This window comes from Carica papaya, chromosome 3, assembly GCF_054855325.1.
Source record: "Carica papaya isolate Zhongbai chromosome 3, ASM5485532v1, whole genome shotgun sequence".
Classification (NCBI taxonomy): Eukaryota; Viridiplantae; Streptophyta; class Magnoliopsida; order Brassicales; family Caricaceae; genus Carica; species Carica papaya.
In genome coordinates, this window is record NC_142311.1 from 30006756 (window position 1) to 30027896 (window position 21141).

At 35.5% G+C, this 21141-nt stretch overlaps 1 protein-coding gene across 1 annotated transcript in view; it reads left to right on the plus strand.

Moving 5' to 3' along the window:
• Window positions 1-1184: 1184 nt before the first annotated feature.
• The window catches only part of SUV2 (protein dimerization), a 31759-nt gene continuing 11802 nt past the window's right edge, over window positions 1185-21141 (plus strand). The window contains exons 1-6 of the mRNA XM_088216419.1: window positions 1185-1674; window positions 1944-1982; window positions 9645-9760; window positions 14517-14650; window positions 14748-15037; window positions 15666-15734. Coding sequence (XP_088072545.1) covers window positions 1357-1674; window positions 1944-1982; window positions 9645-9760; window positions 14517-14650; window positions 14748-15037; window positions 15666-15734 — 966 coding nt within the window. The 5' untranslated portion in view covers window positions 1185-1356. The remainder of the gene's footprint in view (window positions 1675-1943; window positions 1983-9644; window positions 9761-14516; window positions 14651-14747; window positions 15038-15665; window positions 15735-21141) is intronic.

Sequence of the window (21141 nt, forward strand, 5' to 3'; positions counted from 1 at the left end):
GCAAATCGCCAACGTGGCCCGTCCCCGGTCGACGTGGTCTTGCCACGTGGCAGGTCCTGGTTGGCCGGGACTGCTGACTGGGTTTGCTAACGTGGCTGCTGACGTGACGTTTTTTTTTTATTAACTTAATAAAAATATTTAATAATAAAATAACAAATTTTCCAATTTTTTCGAGCGTTACATACTCGGCCTTTATGGATGGAGTATCACTAAATCATTAGGCAATAAATTCAATGAAAACTTTAAGTCTATGTTAAAAAGATAGATACATAAAAACAAAAAAAATTGGGCCAAACCTATAAGCCCATAAGGAAGAAAACTAAGCCCATTTGGCCGAAGGGAGAAAAATTCATTTCCTACTTGTGAAAGATTCTTTTCATGCACAAGATATATATATTTTTTCTCTCTCTCCATATCTTTCAAACGGCAAAGAGGAAACCAATATTATGGAATTTTTGAACTTCAATCTAAGGAGAGTTGAATCGTATATTTTCAAGTTTTCAAACCAAGATAATTACTTTACAAAAGAAGTAAAACCAACATGTGAAAATTCAAAAGCATTAAACACAAGATTATGAGAGGATACTTCTTTCCAAAAAGACATAAATCAAATACATTCAATTCACAAAACCATGGACAAATCATTAACAAATTCTCAAGATCATGGATAAATTTACTTATTTTCTTACATAGAAATTCAAATAAAGAGATCTTCCAATTTTTTTTTAAATTAATAATTTTTTTTAATTCAGAAAATCGAGTTTTTAATCAATAAAATTATGAATTTTTAATTTTTAATTAATAAAGTGTTCTTCATACTTCTTGTTGAGTGCAGAATTGGTCAACTTATGAAAACAATTTTTATAGCATCTTATTAATTTTTTAATTTTTTCAAATATATTAATTTATATCATCTATTAATAGCGAGTTAAGTAGAAATAATTTAATTAGAGATTAAATTTTTTAAATTAGTTGAAATTGTATGAGTTTTATATTATATTGTTAATATCAATTAAATATTTGATGCTAATTAAAATTGTATAAGTTTTGGATTGTATTTTTATTATCTGCCAAACTTAAATAAAAGTGGTAGAAGTGCTTGAACAAAATTTAATAATTTAAGAGGATTAATTTCAATACTTCCAAAATAGTGATTTTAGCCTTTCGACTAATCTACCCAAACATAGAGCAATTCATGCGCGTTTTGATGTCGGTAAAAAATGTTCACAGAAGCTGAATAGACGTAGGTAGGGTACGAGAACCTCCGAAGTCCCAACTCCCAGTTCTTCTCTTCCAATCTTCTGAAACACTCCCAAAACCCTCATTTCCGAACACAGAAAGGAAAGCAAACAAAAGATGAGTGAAGAAAACTTAGAAGACTGGGATACAGATTTCTTAGAAGAAGCCATCAAAGTCGAAGAACAGCATCTCTCCTCTCAGTACATCCCGACAACCACCACTTCATTCGATAAACCGCCGCGATTTGAGCAGTCAAGCTCGGCGGCATTTGTCCGAAATGATATTATGAGCTATTCTCCCCCCAGGGAGCTCTCCCAAACTACCGCTGCTTATTCTATGCCGATACTGGATCGCGCTTCCAACGGAATTGGCCTTCATAGCTCTCCACTTCGACGCTCTGATAATACCAAGGATCGCGAAATCGAGCGCTTGAAGGTTAGTGTTTTTATTTGGTTTGTTGGAAAATGGAAGAAAAAGAGACCGGAAAAATCTTGTTTTTCCAGTTTGATTTTACTTTTGCTAGCGTTTTGTTTTTGTTATTTAGCAATAACATTATATTCTATGCTTGTTGCTCTAGATATCAGAGTTGGGCAAATGGATGTATTTGTTTATTTACAAACAACTTCTATGCACAAACATATATTTTTTTTTCCCAGAATGAAATGAAAGAACTTTTCACGAAATTTTATGCTTCCTAATTACAGAAGGAGCTGGGCCGGGTTTCAAAGCAGCTAACAGAGCTGGTATGATTATTTGACTAAATAATTCTTTCTGTTTGAGTTGTCCCTGGGGCTTTATGTTTATGCTTTACTTTCGATACTGCTTTTGCTATTCAGGCTTTCAGAACGAACCAAAAAAAAAAAAAAAAGAAAAGAAAGATGCTCAATGACTAATTGCTTATTTAACTTTAAACAATGGTTATTGTGGGACCTACAAATTTTCACTGGACTTTTATGTGCGCCACAAGTTACTAAAACTATAATAGTAGTCCTAAATAACAAAAAAATAGACCCCTAAACAATATCATAATTTAGTATAATTACAATCTTTAATCTATTTATAAAATCTAGTGCTAGCCCATTCTGTATCGTTCTTCCTTTGTAAGAAAAAAATCATTCATGAGTTTTGAAGTGGGGAATAATGTAAAATCTTGATCGTCGAACTTTCTTATGGAAATATTCATAAACTTTGTACATAATCATTCTCTTCAATAGCAAACATGATGGAAACATGTAATTTTTTAAGGGTGTGAAATCCTGATGAAAGGATGAAATTTACATATTTACTCTATTTCAAAAAAGTTCACATATTACCCATTTGCTCTTCAACCATCCTTGAGTTAAACATCGTTAAACCCAATTATGGGCTTAGGTTCTTCCTTGTATTAAAAATTTATAGAATTCTTCTTTAGTGAATAAAGATCTTAAGTTCCTCTTTGTATTCAACTTTATCCTCGAGATAAACATCGTTAAACCCAATTATTGGCTTAGGTTCCTTGTTTGTATTGAACTTTTATAGAATTCTTCTTTAAGTGAATAAAGATCTTGCGTAGTAGGAACTCAAAGTGATTCTTCTTACTCTTCCACGTTAGAGTTTGACGATATGCACCTTAACAAAAGAGAGGTTCTTGTTCATTAGGAGCTAAATCATCATCCTTGTAGGATACATAACCATTGTCTCTTTCTTGCACCTAATCCTTTTCTTCCATTCAAAACATGCAAGTTATTCTTCGATGGGCATTGTAACTCATGTGCCTCTTTGTCCACATCTAAAGCAAGCAACTACCTAAAGGAGTTTTCAAAATTGATGTTGATCCATTCTTTAGCTCACTTTTTAGTTCAAAAGTATCTTTAGGAGTGGATTCCTTGATTACGAACACAATGTTTCTTGAAATTTGATCTTCTAGATATTCTCTTCCACATTAAGAGTTGCTTGTTAAGTTTGTACTATGGTAGTAGGAAGATATTGAATTCTCTCTCTTTTAATGTCAACTCTTAATTCGACCTTGAACTCTGATGCTGCTTGACTATCATCTTCAACTAATTGACTTTAAATGTTCAATTCTTAAAACATTATGTGTACTCAGTTACTGATATGTCTTAGACTAATGTGTAAGGTTGGTCACAAAGTTTGTTAGAAGTAGTTCGAAGGTAAATTTCATGAAGAATGACTTTTTTCTCTTCTTATATTTAAATTTTCAGGTTGCCTCCTTGTTATGCTCTCATCAATAGTGTACTACAATACTTTTTGCGAATTTAATCAGTTTCATCTTGGTAAATCGAACTTTTTGTGCGTCTAACATGTTATCCCAATTGAAATACTCTTCCATTGAATTAAGTCAATCGAGAAGCAATTGAGATCTCTTTTCTATTAAAATTAAGAGTTTCGACCTTTATCCTCTGTTAATATCTCTACTACTATCTTCAGTGTCTCCTATCTGCAGCTTGTGCAAGATGTACATTTTGAATATGTGGACGTACTTGTGCCATGCGCAAATGTCTTAGTTCTTTTAAGAGTACATTGATTTTGTTTTACAGGCTCGAATCTTATATTAATTGTTGCCTTGCATGCCTCTAGTTTCGCATTTAACTTAGTATTGTTGACCATGGTTGAAGCTAAACTTCTCTTTATAATGGTTTGAAGCGGGAGCTGACTGCAGGAGTTAGCCTCTTTAAACTCACGAGGTCAAAATAGAATAGATTGAGCAAGTTCTACTTGTGATTGGGTGCAGTTGGGTTCATAGACTAGATTCTGGTTACTAGCAGTGACAACCGATTGGCAGTCGACTCAATTGGAGGTGTCGGTCACAGATAAGAGACTGGTATAAAATGCGGCAATGTAGAAGTTAGGATTCACGAGAGACAACAGTTGGAGGTGCTTATGTTGGCGAGCTTTTGATGGAGTTTTGTGGCAAGCTTCAAGGGTCCATAGGTCGAGTCCTTATGAGTTTGGTGGTGGAAGTAGTATCGACCACCCCCAGAGGGTGGCTGGTGAACAAAACTAGCGCCATTTTAGGGTTTGCCTATAGCCTCTCTTTTTGTCAAACGGTTGTAGAAAGAATTTACAAAGAAAGATCCTTTAACATTAAGACCTCAAAGTGTTGCTCTTTAATTGCATCGAGCCTGATCTTTGCAAGGGCGAGGAGTTAAGTCTTGTACTGTTTCACTTCCCAATCATTAAGTTTCCTTGTGACCTTCATAGACCACTCCCAAGACCTCGTAGTGCTAATATAGGCGTCCTATGTCAAGACATCTTTGTAACAAGCAATGGTATATATATGAGGAAATTGGGTTTTGAGAGAACCTCCTTTATCCAATTATCGTGCCATAGTTTGACCTTAACCCCCTCCTCCAGGTTGAACACTTGAATTGTGATGGGAGAATTATTTTTGTCAAAATTAGTGAAAAAAAAGTCAACTAGAGCATGGATTTGCAACTATTTGTTGTGGGTCATATGCATGTGGGATCACTTGCTAGCTTTTAGTCACACAAGACAATATCAGGGTTCTTGGAAGTCAACTTTGCTTGGGATGGTGGTTGCATAAAAGCTTGTGGCATATATATAAGGAAGTTTAGGGATGAAACAAGCAACAACAACGTGAAGTGTGGCAACAAATGGAGTATCGAATGTTGCTTCGAGACTTTGAGAATTTGCCTATCAGGGTCTTCTGAGGATGGTTGTAGGGTTGGTGTCACTCACTGCCTGGTGGTGGCTTATGGGTGGGTTGACAACGGTTTTAGGGTTTTCATATATGTATCTTATTTTTCTAGATGGGTTCGGGCTATTTGGGTTTAGGTTTTAGGAACTTACGGTATAAAATTATTTTAGTTCTTATACCAATTGATTTAGGACAAATTAGGGCTAATTTGTCTACTTTGACAATTGGGAAAAAAAACCTAGATATCACATCGAGGTTTTTAGGACCACATCTAAGATTTGATTGAGTTAGACAGTTAAGTATCGAGAAGTTATCAAAATATGTTATTTAATAACTGAATGATGATCTCAAAGATATTACAAAGGATTTATAGAGTACTAATTATAACACCAGCTGAGATATCTACTTAATCTTAGTGGGTGCAAAAGTGTGAGAGTGTACGAACGTAGAGAGAGTGAGAGTATAAGGACGTATATTGCATTCTCGCACGACCAATCTCATTTGAGGTTGACGAGCTTGGGGTGGTGGGAGGTTGGTTACGGATGGTGCGAGCTGTGATACCAACGTTGAGAGCATAGTAGTTGGGAGGAAGGTGCTAGGAAAGGGACATTAGGTAGGGGAAGTGGGCGATTTGGTGTGTCGTTCAATTTGAGTGGTGATGTTGGTAGGGCAGAGGTATGATACTTGGGAACATGAGATTCTTGGTGACTAAGTAGGAATTACATAAACGTTTTTAGGATCTAAGGCTAATTTGCCTACTTTAACATTTGGGAAAGAAACCTAGATATCACATAGAGGTTTTTAGGATTACATCTAAAATTTGATTGAGTTAGATAGTCAAGTATTGAGAAATTATCAAAATATGTTATTGGATAATTGAATGACGACCTCAAAGATATTACAAAAGATTTATAGAATACTAATTATAACACTAGCTGAGATATCTACTTAATCTTAGTGGTACTAAAGTGTGAGAGTGTACGGACATAGAGAGAGTGGGAGTTTAAAATGTAGATTGTGTTCTCGCACGACCAGTCTCATTCGAGGTCGATGAGCCTGGGATGGTGGGAGACTGGTTGTGGGTGGTGTGAGCTGTGATATCGTCGTCGAGAGCATAGTAGTTGGAGGAAGGTGCCAGAAAAGGGATGGTGAGTCGTCAAAGTGGGCGATTCGGCGCGTCGTTCAAACGAGTGGTGATACTGGCGGAGGAAGTAGAATGCTTAGGAACATGAGATTCTTATTGATTGAGTAGAAGTCCTTTAATGTTTTTGGGGAAGGTGGAGGGCAAGAGGGCATCAGACTCTTTGAAATAGAAGGGGATTTCAAAAATTGATTCACTTTTAGGGGAAGGAGGTGGCGTGGTTGTTAAAATGCTTTCAAGAGTTCTTTTGGATTAAAGGCGGTGAGACATGGGGCCAGAGCAGGAGAGTCTGAGGGCACACGCTATTTATGGCTTTAGGTAGGAATGATAAAGGGCAATTTCTTGTGTTCTCTGAGAGTAATGCAGGAGGGGCTAAATGCGTTTTTATGCCAGATGGTGAGCAAGCTTCAAGTTGGTGGCAACTTATGTATGCTCTTTATGAGGTGGTTGGAGTGAGTGTGACGAAGCTAAACAGTGAGAAGAAGAATGAAAAGGAGGCGAAGGCTCAAAATAGTGATGCTCTTGGGGCACAGATTGTGCTGCCAATGGTGTCACGTTGCCCTTGTTGCTAGGTGGAGCTGGGATGGAGGCCTTTGAAGCTATGTAGGATGACTCATTTACAAAAGTCACAAAGAGGCAGCCACAGGACGAAGAACAGGTGGAGAAGAAAAGGTTTGAACTCGGTTTTAGATTCAAAATTGAAATTCAAAATCAAGTGGGTCGAAGTACAAGAAAAAGAGGTTGTTTTGGTGAGAGATAAAACCTTGCAAAGGTGGGCTGGGGTAGGTCCACGGGTTGGACGGTAAATTGCAATTGTTGGCTGCATGTTAACTTGAGGAAGTAAGTTGGGTTGGAGAGTAGAAGACAATGGGCTGTGAGAGCAAAAGGATTTTTCAGGTTAGACCGACCTAAAAGAAAGTGAATATGGGTCGACGATTCACATGGGCTGAAAAAGGAAAGTGGGTGGTTAGTGATGGAGTTGGGCTGGCCTAGTATTTAGAGTGAACTAGGGACCTAGAAACAAATGTATGGAGTGAAGAGCGGAGTCGGCTTTGGACGACAACCTGACCCTCGTGTGGAAACCCTAGAGGCTGATGCTGAGTGGAGTGAACAACAGAAAGCAGAGATCGAGGTAATTGAGGTGACGGCGGGGTGTTTTCTGTTTTGAGAGTCGATGATGACGATAATGGGACGCAATCCTTTAGTGTCTAGTGAGAAAAAAAAAGGAGGGAGAAGCGAAGAGGTATCGGTTGTGGATGGGGAATGCAGGAATGAGACACCGGCTCCATTTGTGGCGGTAGAGAGGGAGATAGAGGAGGCTGGAAGTGGATGGGAAAATCTGGCTAGGGAGGAAATTGGTGATGCTGCAATTTTGGACCTAGAAAAATCATATTTGTTGGAGGGAGTGGGCACTCATCAGGAGCTGATCTAGTGAGAGTGGAGGAAGAATATGTTAATGCTAGCAGTGACATGAGAATGACAATACATGTTTGTGATGTTTTCGGGGCAGAAGAGAGTGGTGAGTAGGGGAGAGAGTTATTGGAGGAAGAAGATTCTTGATGAGTAATTGAGACGTGCATAGATCGAGGGGGTTGTTGGGGGTATCTTTTGTTCGTTTAGAAGATAGAGCTATTGAACTTTTTAGAGAAATTGAAAAGAGAAGACAGGAGAAAGAGAGGGAGGAGAGACTGAAGACAAGGGCGAAAGGAAGACATGTAGCTGAAGGATCAAGGAAGTTAAAGAGACTAATATCCATTGTTAATTATGATGTCCCAAAAAAGGGGGATAGGAAGGGTGAGAGGAGTCAACATGCACATTGAGGAATGATTGGTCAGATTATTTCATGAATGATTGGTCAGATTATTTCATGAAATGTACGAGGTATCAATGACCACAAGAAGAGGATGGTTATCAAATGATGTTTGAGCATATGGAATCCTGATGTGATTTGTTTGCATGAAACCAAGATGGAGAGCATAACCGTTGGAGTTGTTAGCAGTCTATGGAAGATCAAGGTAGCGGATTGGAGAGAACTTCTAGAGTGTAGTAGGATGGGAGGCATCATTATTTTATGTAAGGAAGGGTGGTTAGACTGTGAGGATACTTTGGCAAGTGTTTGTATTGAGAAACTTGAACAATTTGGAGATTGAAAAATATGAGAGACTGTTGAATACCTTTTCTAGTGTGAACTTGGATGGAAGCATTGATACTCCCAAATGGTGCTTTGCGAATAATAGGTTTTTCACAGTCAAGTCTTTCTACAAGCATCTATTTAGATATGAAGATAAAGACATCAGATTCCCAATTCAGCAAATTTGGAAGGCTAAGGTGCCACCCCGTACTTCTTCTTGTGCTTCGGAGACTAGTAGGAGTTGTATTTTGACTATTGATAATTTGAGTAAGAGGGGTAAAATCTTTCGTTAGTACTTGTTTTTTTGTGTAAGAGGGTTGAGGAGACTTGCAATCATGTCTTACTTTGGTGTTTGATCGTGTACAAGTTTTGGACTTTGGTTTATGGGTTCTTTGATAGGTGGGTGATGGCAGGATCGGTGCGTGATGAAACTTGGGCATGGAGGGGTGTGAGTGGTAGCATGAAGTATTTGGATGTAATTCCATTTATTATTTTGTGGGTTGTGTGGAAGGGGATGAATATGAAGGCTTATGAAGGGGTAGATAACGTGGATGGTTTTAACACACTTAAGAATAGATGGTTCTAAATTCTCTGTCTTTTGTTAATGAGTCATTCTCCTCTTTTGATGAGAGAGTTAGGGGATGTTATTGATACTTTGATCGAGACATGAGTTTGGCACCCCCTTGGTATCATTATTAATACCATATTATACACTTTATATTTTAAAAAAAATTATGACTTTCCTGATTAGGATTTGATTAAGAAATATTGAGAGTAATAAGTTGATTGTCTTGATGATCTTGGTTTTGTTGTCGATAGTTTAATCAACTTGTAAATATATTGTAAATGGTTGTGCCCCCTTGGCACTCTAACATCAATACAACTCCACACAAAAATTAAGACTAACAAGATGACAAAATGCTACTCGAAATAAGATAAGAAATATCAATGCTAATAAGATTAGAAATAATATTAATAATACAAATAAAAAAAATTAAGTGATAGTAAAAATAAAATTATAAGGTTACTAAAACTATAATAATAGACTCCTAAATAGTAATTTAATAGAATTTAGTTTATAATATATTTAAGTAATCTATACCTTTCCATTTTAGATCAATATGATATTTAAATTATAATATTATATTTATAGTAATTTTACATTCTTTAAGTTTATTTTTCACAATATTAGTTTCTTCGTTATCTTAGATGGAGAAATGACCTTGTTTGTTATTTATAACCATGATATACTGCAGTATACATGAGCATACACTGGTGGACTATGGAGCGCAAGCTCTGTTGGTGCTTGCATAAAGTTTGGTGTTAATTGTTCAAGTTTTTATTTTATAATTCATGATCTAGATTATTTTATGATTATTTCTAATGCTTTATGGTGGCTTCCATAAGTTGGGTTAATTTAATGTCTATTGTATCTTAAAGAACTTCTTACGGAATTGCTCTTTTTCTGCTGTTAGGAACATGAATGCTTTGAACTTAGGAAGGGAAGAGACAAGGAACAACATAAAAAATCTATTCTTTTTAAAAATAATGAACAAGATGGTAATGCTGAGAACTCTAAGAAGGCAAACATGTAAGTATGAGTCTCCCCCCTTTGAGCAGTTTTCACGATTTGACATTTTTTTACAGCCTGCTGGATCTTTTGAGATCTAAAAGCCTAATCAGATGGTAGAGAAAACTAAATCTGCTTTTATAAGGTCCCAATTGAAGTGGTTGACAATTAGTTTTGTATAAGAAATAATGGAAACATCACCATAGATTTCTCTTGCTATTATGCTAAAGAAATAGTAGAAATATCTATGAGAAAATTAGGAAAGCCAAGGGTAAGAAAGAAACTATATAGGAAGCTATATGGGATAAAGGCTGAAATACTCGTTATCTCCAATATTTCCCCTCTAACTGAAGCTTTATAAATAAACCAAAGCAAATAAAAAAACTTAAACCAAACAATAAAGAACAACATGTAACTTGACTTCCATTGACTATCATTCTTAATGAGGTAAATGATTAACTTGTAATGAGATTTATACTATGTTTAGATAAATTTTAGTGATAGGTAATTAATGTATGACAATAACAGTGATTGGATAATAATGACATAAGATGAGAATGATAATATTTTTTTATATTTGGATGATTGTGTATTAATGTATGTTAATAACAACTGTTTTGTTTGGATGATAAGATGATATAATTATATTTTCAATCAAATTACTAATTTACCTCTGCTTTATTATATGTAATAATAAATGATATCTAAAAAATATGTAATGAAAAAAATAAATTATATAAAAATATAATTAAATTTATATTTAAATAAATAATTATTACACATAATCAAATTAAATTTTTATATTTAATAAAATAAATAATTATTATTTATATTATCACATTAATTTAATTTTAATAAAAATAAAATTATTTATATATTAAAAACAAATAGTTGTAATTATATATTATTATATTAAATGTAAAATTATTTAAAGAAATAAAAAATTAAAATGTGTTTGAAATAATTATTTATCATTAGTTAATTTATTAAACATTTTTTATGAGGGTATAACGGGAAGAAAATTATCTGTTTGTCACATACTATCGATTCGGTGGTTTTTAAAATTTATTCCGAATTTGCTAGTTGGTTACCGTTTGCTACAATCTCATCAAGTTGGAAGTTGAAACAAATAGGATTTTATCACGTCCGTGGAATACTATATATTAATTGACTACTATTTATCACTAAACAAATAGGGCATTAAAGAAAGACGTGAATATGGCTAGATGAAGATTATCCTTTAGTTGAACTGATATCTCAAGTGAACAACAATAAGCTTAGTTCAATTGTTAGTCGAGCAGCAACTAAATAATTTTGGTTTGGTTGCTGACATAATATATCATTTTACTTTCTCTCTCTCTCTTCTCTTCTCTGTTGACCAGGCCAATCATTCTTGTTTAGTCCCATTTTTCTCCATGCCATTATGTCTTCCAAGGAGATTTTTGTTCATTGAGTGCAAATCCTTTGATCACTTTCGTGAGGGAAGAGTTGCTAAAGTGTGAGACTTGGCAAGAAGGTAGATGTTTTCGAGCATCGATATCCCTTGTGGGTGATGAAGTGGATTGGTTGCTTAAGGTCACCTATGAGTTCTATTGAGAGAAAGGATAGGTTTATTGGAGGAAGGAATAAGAGGATGAACACACTTTGCTAGGTGATTGTAGTATTGAATATTAGGAATAGGGATGATAATCCAACTCCCAACTGACTTATTTCAAAAAAAAAAAAAAAAACCAACTCCCAACTAACTAGACCGCTTTTTTTTGCCACACCTAGATATGGGTTATATTTTTTTTTGAAATAAAAAGTATGAAAAGTATTATTTACAAAGGTACCAAGGGGGTACCACGCATATACAAAATTTATAGTTTAGTTAATATATCCATAATATTCCCAAAATCCCCCACCTTATGAATATCATGCCCCAACATCAAGGTTCCAAAAAAGTGAAATCACATATCCTTGATCTAAGATATCTCATTCTCAATATCTTTAAAAGGCCTATTGTTTCTTTTTTTCCAAATCACCCAGATAATAGTAAATGGTATTAACTTTACAAGTTTTCTTTTTTTACATACACCTAGATATGGGTTATATAAAATTTGGTTTCAGGTTTGATCGGGTTTGAGTTTTAGTGGTTGAATACCCAAACTTGACCCTACTCTTATATATATATATTTAAAAAGTACAAAAGAACAGAAATATATTGAGAATATTATTTATTTATAATTACTTTTTTGTTTATAATTGTTATAATTTTTTTAATTCAGAGTGGTTTAGTCAGATGTATTTAATTGATTGTATTGGGTTTTGGGTCGGCCAAAATCCAACTTGAACCTGATCTATAGTCATTCAAACAGAAGAAGGTACTTCAGCTACTATAGAGCGAGCTAGGGAGGTTGGAAAGGACTTATATCTTGAAGGGTAGGGAAGTTGAAGGTTGCGATTTCTCTTGAAGGACGTTGGGGAGCTTGTGGTCAAATTCAGCTGTTTGTGGAGTGTGAGTCTGGACAAATCTCTTAAGTGCTTGGCCACGATTCTCTTGGAGGATTAAGGGCTGGTTTTTTGCTTATGATTTGCGAGTCTTCTTGCCCAAAGCGTAACATTTAGTTGCAAGTCTCAGTCATTGTGGTGTAGGATAGTAGAGTAGGCAATGTTCTTTTGCTTATTGAGTGTTATGTGATTGAAGAAGGGACCTAAATCCCATTCAGATTGGGCAAAATTCAAAATTCGAAATTCCACATCTAGTGATGACTTGCGCCTTGGACTTGGGTAGGGTAAGCCAAGGTCAGTGCATCAAAAGCCTTTTCTTTGTAAGAGAAAAATGGGTCAAGGTCAAGAAGCCCAAATTTGGATGGGAGGAGAAAACATGTTTTCTCTGATGAGCCTACAAATGATTGTCATTAGAGTACTGACTTAGGTTCCTAGATCTTCTTCATTGTCGAGCATGTGAAGACGACTTGATGCGGAGCAAGAAGGGCTTAAGATTTATATATTTTAAATTTGTGATTATGTGATATTTATATGACTACAATTTTTATGTACGATATTAGCTTTTTTAGAAATTATTAAGACAGACTTATTGTTAGTTTAATAATTTATTTTTTTGTTTGCTTAGAAGTCTTATTTTGTTATTTTTTTCCTATTTAAAGATTCTAGTCATAATAGGCTAAGTAAACAACCTATAATACGTGGGTGGTTCATTATAAAGAGACTGTTTATGAATGAAAATTTTTGACTTTCTTTCATTGAATAAAGTGCCTAACAACCTGTAATTACGGTTGTGACAAGCTACGATTCTGTTGGTTGCCACTTTTTGTGAGTATAGATTCAGTTTTATCTTTTATGTTCTTAGATTTTTCTATTATTCTAATCATGTTTGCTATATTACGACTCTTCTTTCCCACGCGATCCTGGTGGTCTAAATAACCTAAAATACATGGGTGGTTCATTATTAAAGAGACTGTTTATGAACAAAACTTTAGATTTTCTTTCACTGATTTGAATGCTTAACAACCTCGTAATCATGGTTGTGATGACCCATGATTGTGTTTGTTGCCAACTTTTGTGATTGTGGATTGCATTTGTCTTTTATGTTCTTAGATTTCCTATTATTCTAATCCTATTTTGCTTTGCTACATCACAACTACTCTTTCCCACCTAGATCTGGTAGCCCAAGTAGGCATTTGTCTTTTCTATGTTTTCTGGAGGTCTATCCTTCCCCAAGGAATAATTTCCATGGGTTCAGCTAATTTTCCTTCTTTACTTGGTCTAGAAGTGAGGGGAGATTCTGTTTTGTTGTTGGCGGTGGTAGATAGTAGTGACAGTTTGTAGGTTGGAATGATGGTGGCATGGAGAAAGGATATTGTATGAGCAAAGAGGAGAAAATGGAGGTAGGTTGTTGGGTCATCTGCTGGTTGGGGATGCTTTTTTGGTTGAGGCCTCACAGTGTGTTCTTGGACACTACTGCCTGGAAAGGAGGTTGTGAAGATTAAGTATCAAAGGATTTTAGGAACAAGCTATTAATTTCTTTTTTGGGCTATAGAAGGTAGTGGGGAGATAAGTGGGCTACCAAAACTCCAAAACATAAGGTCCGCAGAGAGGTTAACGATGTGTTCGATGTTGATCCCTTATGTTAAATAAGTCTCATGGAATATGAGGGGTTAAGATGATTCTTGCTAGCGACCTATTATTAAGGAATGCTTGTCCCGATGCAACCTAGATGTGGTTTGTTTTCAAGTGCTTAAAGATGGATACTTTTTCCATCAATCTGGCTCCTTCAATTAGAAAAATCAAGAATGTGGGATGGATGGATCTACTGCAATTTTTGATTTCTTTTTATTATTTTTTTAAAAATAAGGCTAAAATTTTGAAACACAAGAAAGAAGAATTGAAGACAATGGATGAGGAAGATATTTAAAAGGGAGTAAGGGTTGATTGCTGAATTTCTTTTATTATTCTTTCATGGTTATGAAGGGTAATGAAGGGATACGAGCCAGAGATGCTGAAGACTCGAAAAACTTTGATATCCTAGTATTCTTACTTTGCTTCCATGTAAAAGAACAGACTGGAAGATTGCTATGGGTTGCTGTTACTGTTATGCTAAAGAAATAGTACATGGTATTTATAGGGAAATCTATGAGAAGATTCCAGAACTAAGGATAGGAAAATGACCATATGAGTAACACCCTATCATTCTGTAATACAGATAAAAGTTCTAATTTTTCTAATTCTTCTTTTCTAACGTGAATTAAGATGCAAAAAATTGTGAATAACGTAGGGAATGTGCACCTACTGCTGTCCATGAGAAGCTTCAACTAGAATGTCAGAATGTTAAAGGTTATGACAAGCTTCAACAAGAATGTCCGAATCTTAAAGGTTCAGATAATCAGCTTTGTACATGGATTCATAAAGGTGAAAAATGAGTTTAAGTTCTTCAAAACTAATGCCTTTTTTTTTTCAAGACTATTTATTTGTTTATGTTTCTGTTCTTGCCTTGATTCCATTTTAGACAATTCAAGTTGCCAGGAAATTGGAGTTCAGACAGACCTACCTGTTCGTCTTGATCTCTCAACTAAGTTGCAGGGTATTTGGGGCTTGATAAGGGACCAAAATACAGGAAGGACTCTGATTTCCAAGTTGCTTGTTGATTGTCCAACCGATTTTAATATCCTTTTTGGATATGCAAGGTTGAGTACATCTTTAAAAGCAGTAGACACTTTGGCAGTTGAGAACTCTTTGGAAAAGGAGCATGCATCTGAAGCTGCAAAAGCATCTAATTTCTTCTGTGTGGTAATGAAGGTACTCTGCTATCTTTTGCTTCAGGTGTTATTTTGTACCACTGCAATTTAAATGGTTAGGAAGACAATTAGTTTAATGCAATATTTCCTGGCTAACCCCCAGGCAAGGCCTTGATTTTAAAGTCCCAGATTTGATTAATTTTATATGTTAAGAAACATGTAAAATAAAAAACTCAGGTGGTTGTATGATCAAAATAACGTTCTTCAAAGCGGTGATTGATTTTTGAATGATCAAGCCTCTCGGGCTGCAATTCATGCAGCGTTTGGATCATCATGATGTAAAGTAAATTTTTTTGTCGTGATTTATTTTGAATATGTCTTATTAGTCTAAGCCCCCTATATTTCTATTAGCTCTATTTCCATTTTTAGCATATGTTTCTTGTGTATTCACAAGACTTTTTTTGCATAATTTGTATTTTGGTATATATGCTTTCGCATCAAGTTTTCATATGTTGAGGGCTTTATCTTATTTTACGAGGATCGTTTTTCTTCCGTTTAATGCCCTTGATTTATCTCATTAGTTTACAGTAACCAAATTCCTCCTGGGAGTTTCCCTTGCATATTTAGTTCACTTGTATTACCAGGATTTTATACAATTGTTTTCCCCTTCATTTCTTCCTGTAATACAGATTAGCAATGGGATGCTTCAGTTGGAGGCCATGCTTGAACCATTACTCGATCTCTGCAATGCTAACAATGTAAGTGAGCTTTTACTCTCAAGCTGTGAATACGTTCTAGATGTAAGTTCTCTTGGTGTTCTGCAAGCTATTTGTTTTTTTTTTTTGAAATAAAAAAGAGATAACATTTCAAAGGTACCAAGGGGGTATCGCCCATTATACGAAATTTACAGCTTAATCAAATGAGATAAAACCATCCCCAAATCCTCTAGGTCCTGCATATCATGTCCCAAGAATAAGAAAACAAAAGAATGAAACCATCTATCCTTAATGCTATTAAAGTTATTTTCTATCCCATCAAAAGTTCTCAAATTTCTCTCTTTTCACATAACCCGCATTAGTGATAATGGAATCAGCATGAAATATATATATTTTTTAACACAATCTAGCCCATGCCCACAATTCGTCCTTAACGGACCCTGTTATAACCCATTTGATTCCCAGCATTGCATAAATGGAAGTCCATAGATCATAAACCAGCGGACACCACAATAATAGGTGTTGGTATAATGTCCCGTTAATTGTCTCCTTTTCTTTATTTTCCTGCTGTTAATAACATATTCAAGGGGCATACTTCTCATGCAAAATTCAAATGTGAGGTTGTCCTTCTATTCTAAATGAAATGTCCTTTCAATGTTGCGTTGGAAACCGAGTGTTACTTGTCTTAATTGATCTAGGACTGAATGTCAACCCAACTAATATTGGAATCTGTTATCTTAGGAAAAGAATGACTTTACTAACATATCAAAAAACGAAGATTTTAGAAAATTAAACTTGATCTTTTTCAGCATGTAGATCTGTAATCCTATTTTGATTTGATTCTCATTGATATGAATATTTGATTTGATTTGAGTAGCTCTAGTTAGTTTCCTATTTTTTCTCTTTGTAACAACTCTATGTACTATTAAAAATTGTTGAATATGTATTTCATTGAATATTACAACTCTATATATATATATATATATGTTTTTTAAAGTAGAAAAAGGGACTAAACAATTAATTAAATATGGTGGATTTACCCTAATACACTTTAACCTAGTTTACATATAATACACTCTCTTTAATACTCTTACTCAAGCCAAGGAATAAATATTGTCAATCCCCAGCTTGCTAATGATAGTCTGGAATGTTAGATTTCTCAAGTTTTTAATTAGCACATCTGTTAGTTTTGAACTAGTAGGCATATGTAGAGTGCGTATTAGGTTGTTATGCAGAATATAGTTGTTAGAAAAAGTGCAAAATTATAATTTCAAACAATGGCCCGAAGAATATGTGAACTATTATGATTAAGAAGTTTAGAAGATTTGAGAATCAAGTGGGAGACCTCTATGCATTTATACTATGATAAAAAATCAGCCATAAGTATCGCATAGAATCCGGTACAATATGATTAGAGCAAGCAAATTGAGATTGATAGACACTTACCTCTTAGTTACCTCAAGATAAGTATAGTAACATATGGTAGATCTTATATTTACTGCCAATCCCACATAACTTGCATTCATATAAGCTTTTAGGACAAATTTATCACTTTTCCTGAATAAGATCCCCTTCCCAATGACCTTTTTAGGTGATGCAGCGCTTTGTTGGCTACCTGTAGGTATACTTCTTTAGGGCTGTGGATGAACTGATTTATAATACTTATTGCATAAATAATATGGTATTGTTTTGGACAAGTATATTAGTTCCTAACTAATCTCTGATATATCTCCTTATCTATTGAGGTATCTTCTTTTGTCATTTTGAATTTATGATTGGGATAAATAGGCATATTAGCTGGTTACATGGTAGTTTGCCAATATCTTTTAATAAGTTATGAGTATATTTCTACTAAGAGACGAATACTCTGGATTTGGAGCGAATGAGTTCAATTCAAAGGAAATACTTCAACTTGCATAACTCTTTAGTTTCGAACTCTCTTGCCAGACATTACCTTAGCATCAATTTCTCTTTTTCATCATCTCGTGTTGTAATAATATCATCAACATATATTAGAAAAATTGTAACTCCTTGTCTCTGAGTGCTAGATAAATAAACTGTAGTCTCTCTGAACCTGCTTATAGATCTCCATATATAAAGACATTCTTCACATTGAATTGTAGTTGTCAGTCAAAGTGGACAGTCAAGGACAAAAAAATCTGCACGTTGTTCATCTTGGTTATTGGTGCGAATGTTTCTTGATAATCTATCCCACAAGTTTATGTATTGTCATTTGCTATCAATCTTGCTTTATATTTGCAGATTGTCTCATCTGCATTATATTTAATTGCAAACACCCATTTGTATCCCACATGTTCTTTTTTTTTGGGTAGTTCTACTATTTCTCACGTCTGGTTCTTCTCTAATGCCTGCATTTCTAAATTCACTAGTATTTTTCCATTTCTCACAAGATAATGCCTAAGATACAATGTTTATTTAAAAAATAAGTTGCTTAAAATATAATGTTGAGAATAGACTCATTATTCAAACTTGTAAGGAAATTTTTAGGAAGCTGAGTACTTATCAAATTGCATAAAGTGTGAGATAGGATAAAGATGACGTTTAGTGCCATTTCCTTGTATCTTTACAAAGTGTAGTACACATATCATTATTAGACTGTGTAGAGTTTTTAGGACTTACTCAACTTGAGAATCAAGTTTAGATGCTTGGATCAACTTAGGCTTAGAACTCGGATTCTTCCTCATATATACTTGAGTGAATCCAGGGTTAGATATAGTCTCTTGAGTAGGTGAGTTCTTTGATGTGTGTTCAGGGCTTTCTTGTCGTGGTGATGTTGGAATGTGTGACTAAGGTGGTAGGGTAAGTTAGCCAGGAAATTTGTATTCTTATTTCCAATGTAGGCTCCCTGTAGAGATAAGGTTAGGTGAAATATGATTCTTGTGTCATTTATTTTATTAACCTTATCTCCTTGGGGAGCTTATATTGGAAGTAAAACTTCTAGATAAAACTTGTGATGTTTACTTCTACGTATTTCACAGCGAAAGAAGGTGAAGAAACGCACATGTTTATCTATTTTCTCCATTTTTGTCCAAAACTAGCTTTATCCAGCATGTAATCAAGAAAATCTCAACATGATCTTATGCTTTTTCCATATCAAGTTTACACAAAACCCCATCTCTCTTGTTGCTTATCATATCATCAATCCTTTCCATGACCACCATAACAGCATCCAATATTTGCCTACCCTCCACAAAAGCATGTTGACATCTCCCAATAACCTGACCCAATAACTTGGCCATTCTCCTAGCCAATACCTTCGCTATCAACTTGTACTGCAACCCACAAGACCAATAGGTCTAAACTCCCTGACGTTCTTAGCTTCTTCAACCTTTGCAATGAGAACTATAACACCCCGACTTTTGATGATTAACGGATTTCAAAACTATGATATTTCCGACCTACTGCCATATGAAATTTTCGTTGAAGTTACGAGCCTTTTTTATTTTAATTAGTTTTCCGCAAAAAAAAGGGCTTAGGAAAAGTTGGACCATGGTCCGCGACTGCGGATAGCCCGCACGGGCGCGCGGCAAGGTTGCACACAGTGCGCAGCATAACACACCTGTGCGGCAAAGTTGCGCACAGTGCGCAGCATAACACGCCTGCGCAGCAAGGTTGCGCACAGTGTGCAGCATAGCACGCCTGCGCGCGCGGCAAGCAGACTGTGCGAGCACAGTGCACGGCGTGGCTGCCTGCGCACGCACACAGCTGCAGTGCACTGTCACCAACGGGATAACCTTGTCCCGTCAGTCAAAGGCCATGTTTGGCCTTTCTTTTCTTCTTTTGGCCATGCTTGGTAGGCCCCAAGTCCACCTCTTCACTCCATTTCGCCGATGTGTGCCAAATGGCGCAAATCTGACCTTTCTTTTTTCTATTTAAATCCTTTCCTCTCCATTTCCTCCTCACCATTTTTACATCTTCATTTTCCAATCTTGGAGAAAGAAAGAGGAGAAACTTTTGAGAAAAGTAAGGAGTAAGAAAGAAAGGAAAAGTTTGGAGTTTCACAAACTCGTTCGGTGGATTTCTAGAAGCTCTTCATTCGCTATCAAAAGGTTAAGTCAATCCAGTTATGGTAAGAGATTCCTTAGTATTTATTTATATGCCTCTAAGTGCTCTTTTTAGATAAACAAAGTAAGGATAACGTAAGATAATATTAATGCTTATTTGGTGACATATTTTGACTTGTGTTGGTTGACAAATTATTTGGTGATTTTATATTTTGTTTTGAACGAGTGACAAAAGTAGAATTTTTATGGGTATTGATCCTTTGCCTTACTCTTAGTAAGAGCAGAGAGGGATATTTTGAGGAGCCTCGGCTTTGAGAAATATCCCAAAGGTCAAGTATGAAGATAATGGATTTTTGACAAAAGAGTTGGACCCACCCCCCACCGGGTTCTGAACCGAGGCATGATGCATGAGAGTCTGTTACATGATTGAGATGCATGAAACCTTGTGTAAAGTGATGTTTTGCATGGTTGACTTGTTGATTTGACCTGTAATGTCTTCACAGTATTTGATATTATTTAATCATAGAAATATTGAGCATAATGCACAAAAATTAGAAGTTGCATGTAGGTTTGACCCTTCGCCTTACCTTGATAATAGTGAAAAAGGTTATTCTAGTGGATCTTGGTTTAAGAGGATGACTTGAAGGTCAAGTTCGAGTGAAATGAGCCTTTGGGCTGGATACATGAAATGAGCCTTTGGGTCGGATATAAGTTATCGGTTAGATGGGTTATGGAACCTCTGGCAAGCTGAATATAATCACATTGAACATGTAACATGCATATGAAAAGCATAGAAAATTGGGGTGAGCATGAAATAAGCAAGCGTAAAAAATGAAAAAAATCCGTTTGACCGTTATTTCTGAGGGATTTCTGTTTCTCCCTCATCTGAATAAGTGTTGGTGAACCGCTTATTGGATGATCGGCGTTCCCTCTGACGAGAGAGGATACGCGTTAGGTGAATGTAGTGTCCCCATGGCGAGTGGATTGCCATGGTTAGAGTCTAGATGGGGAAATGATAAGGACTCGGGGATGGGTTGGTGATTCACAGCGGTTGGCGGGGATCTCTTCTGCTCTCAGTGGATATATGTTGCAATGGGTTTGCGCAAAGGTCAGAAAAAGACAAATAAAATTTAAGTATAGTTTAGAGCATCATCCTTGATCTGTATGATGGTAATTCTTGTTGTTTGGTGCATCGTTTATACTTTCTGATCTCCCTCTTATTGCTATTTTGTTAAACTTCTCTGTTTATCCGCCATGCTATCCGTATAACTTGATAAAGTGTATCTGTTTAAGATGATATTTTGTTATGGTTAAATACCTGTTCATCTACTTTTTATAAAGACAACAGTTTTTCATATGATTAAATGGCTCCATCCTGCGACGCCCAAGGTAAGAGGTATAAAGGCTGTATTCAAATTATTTAC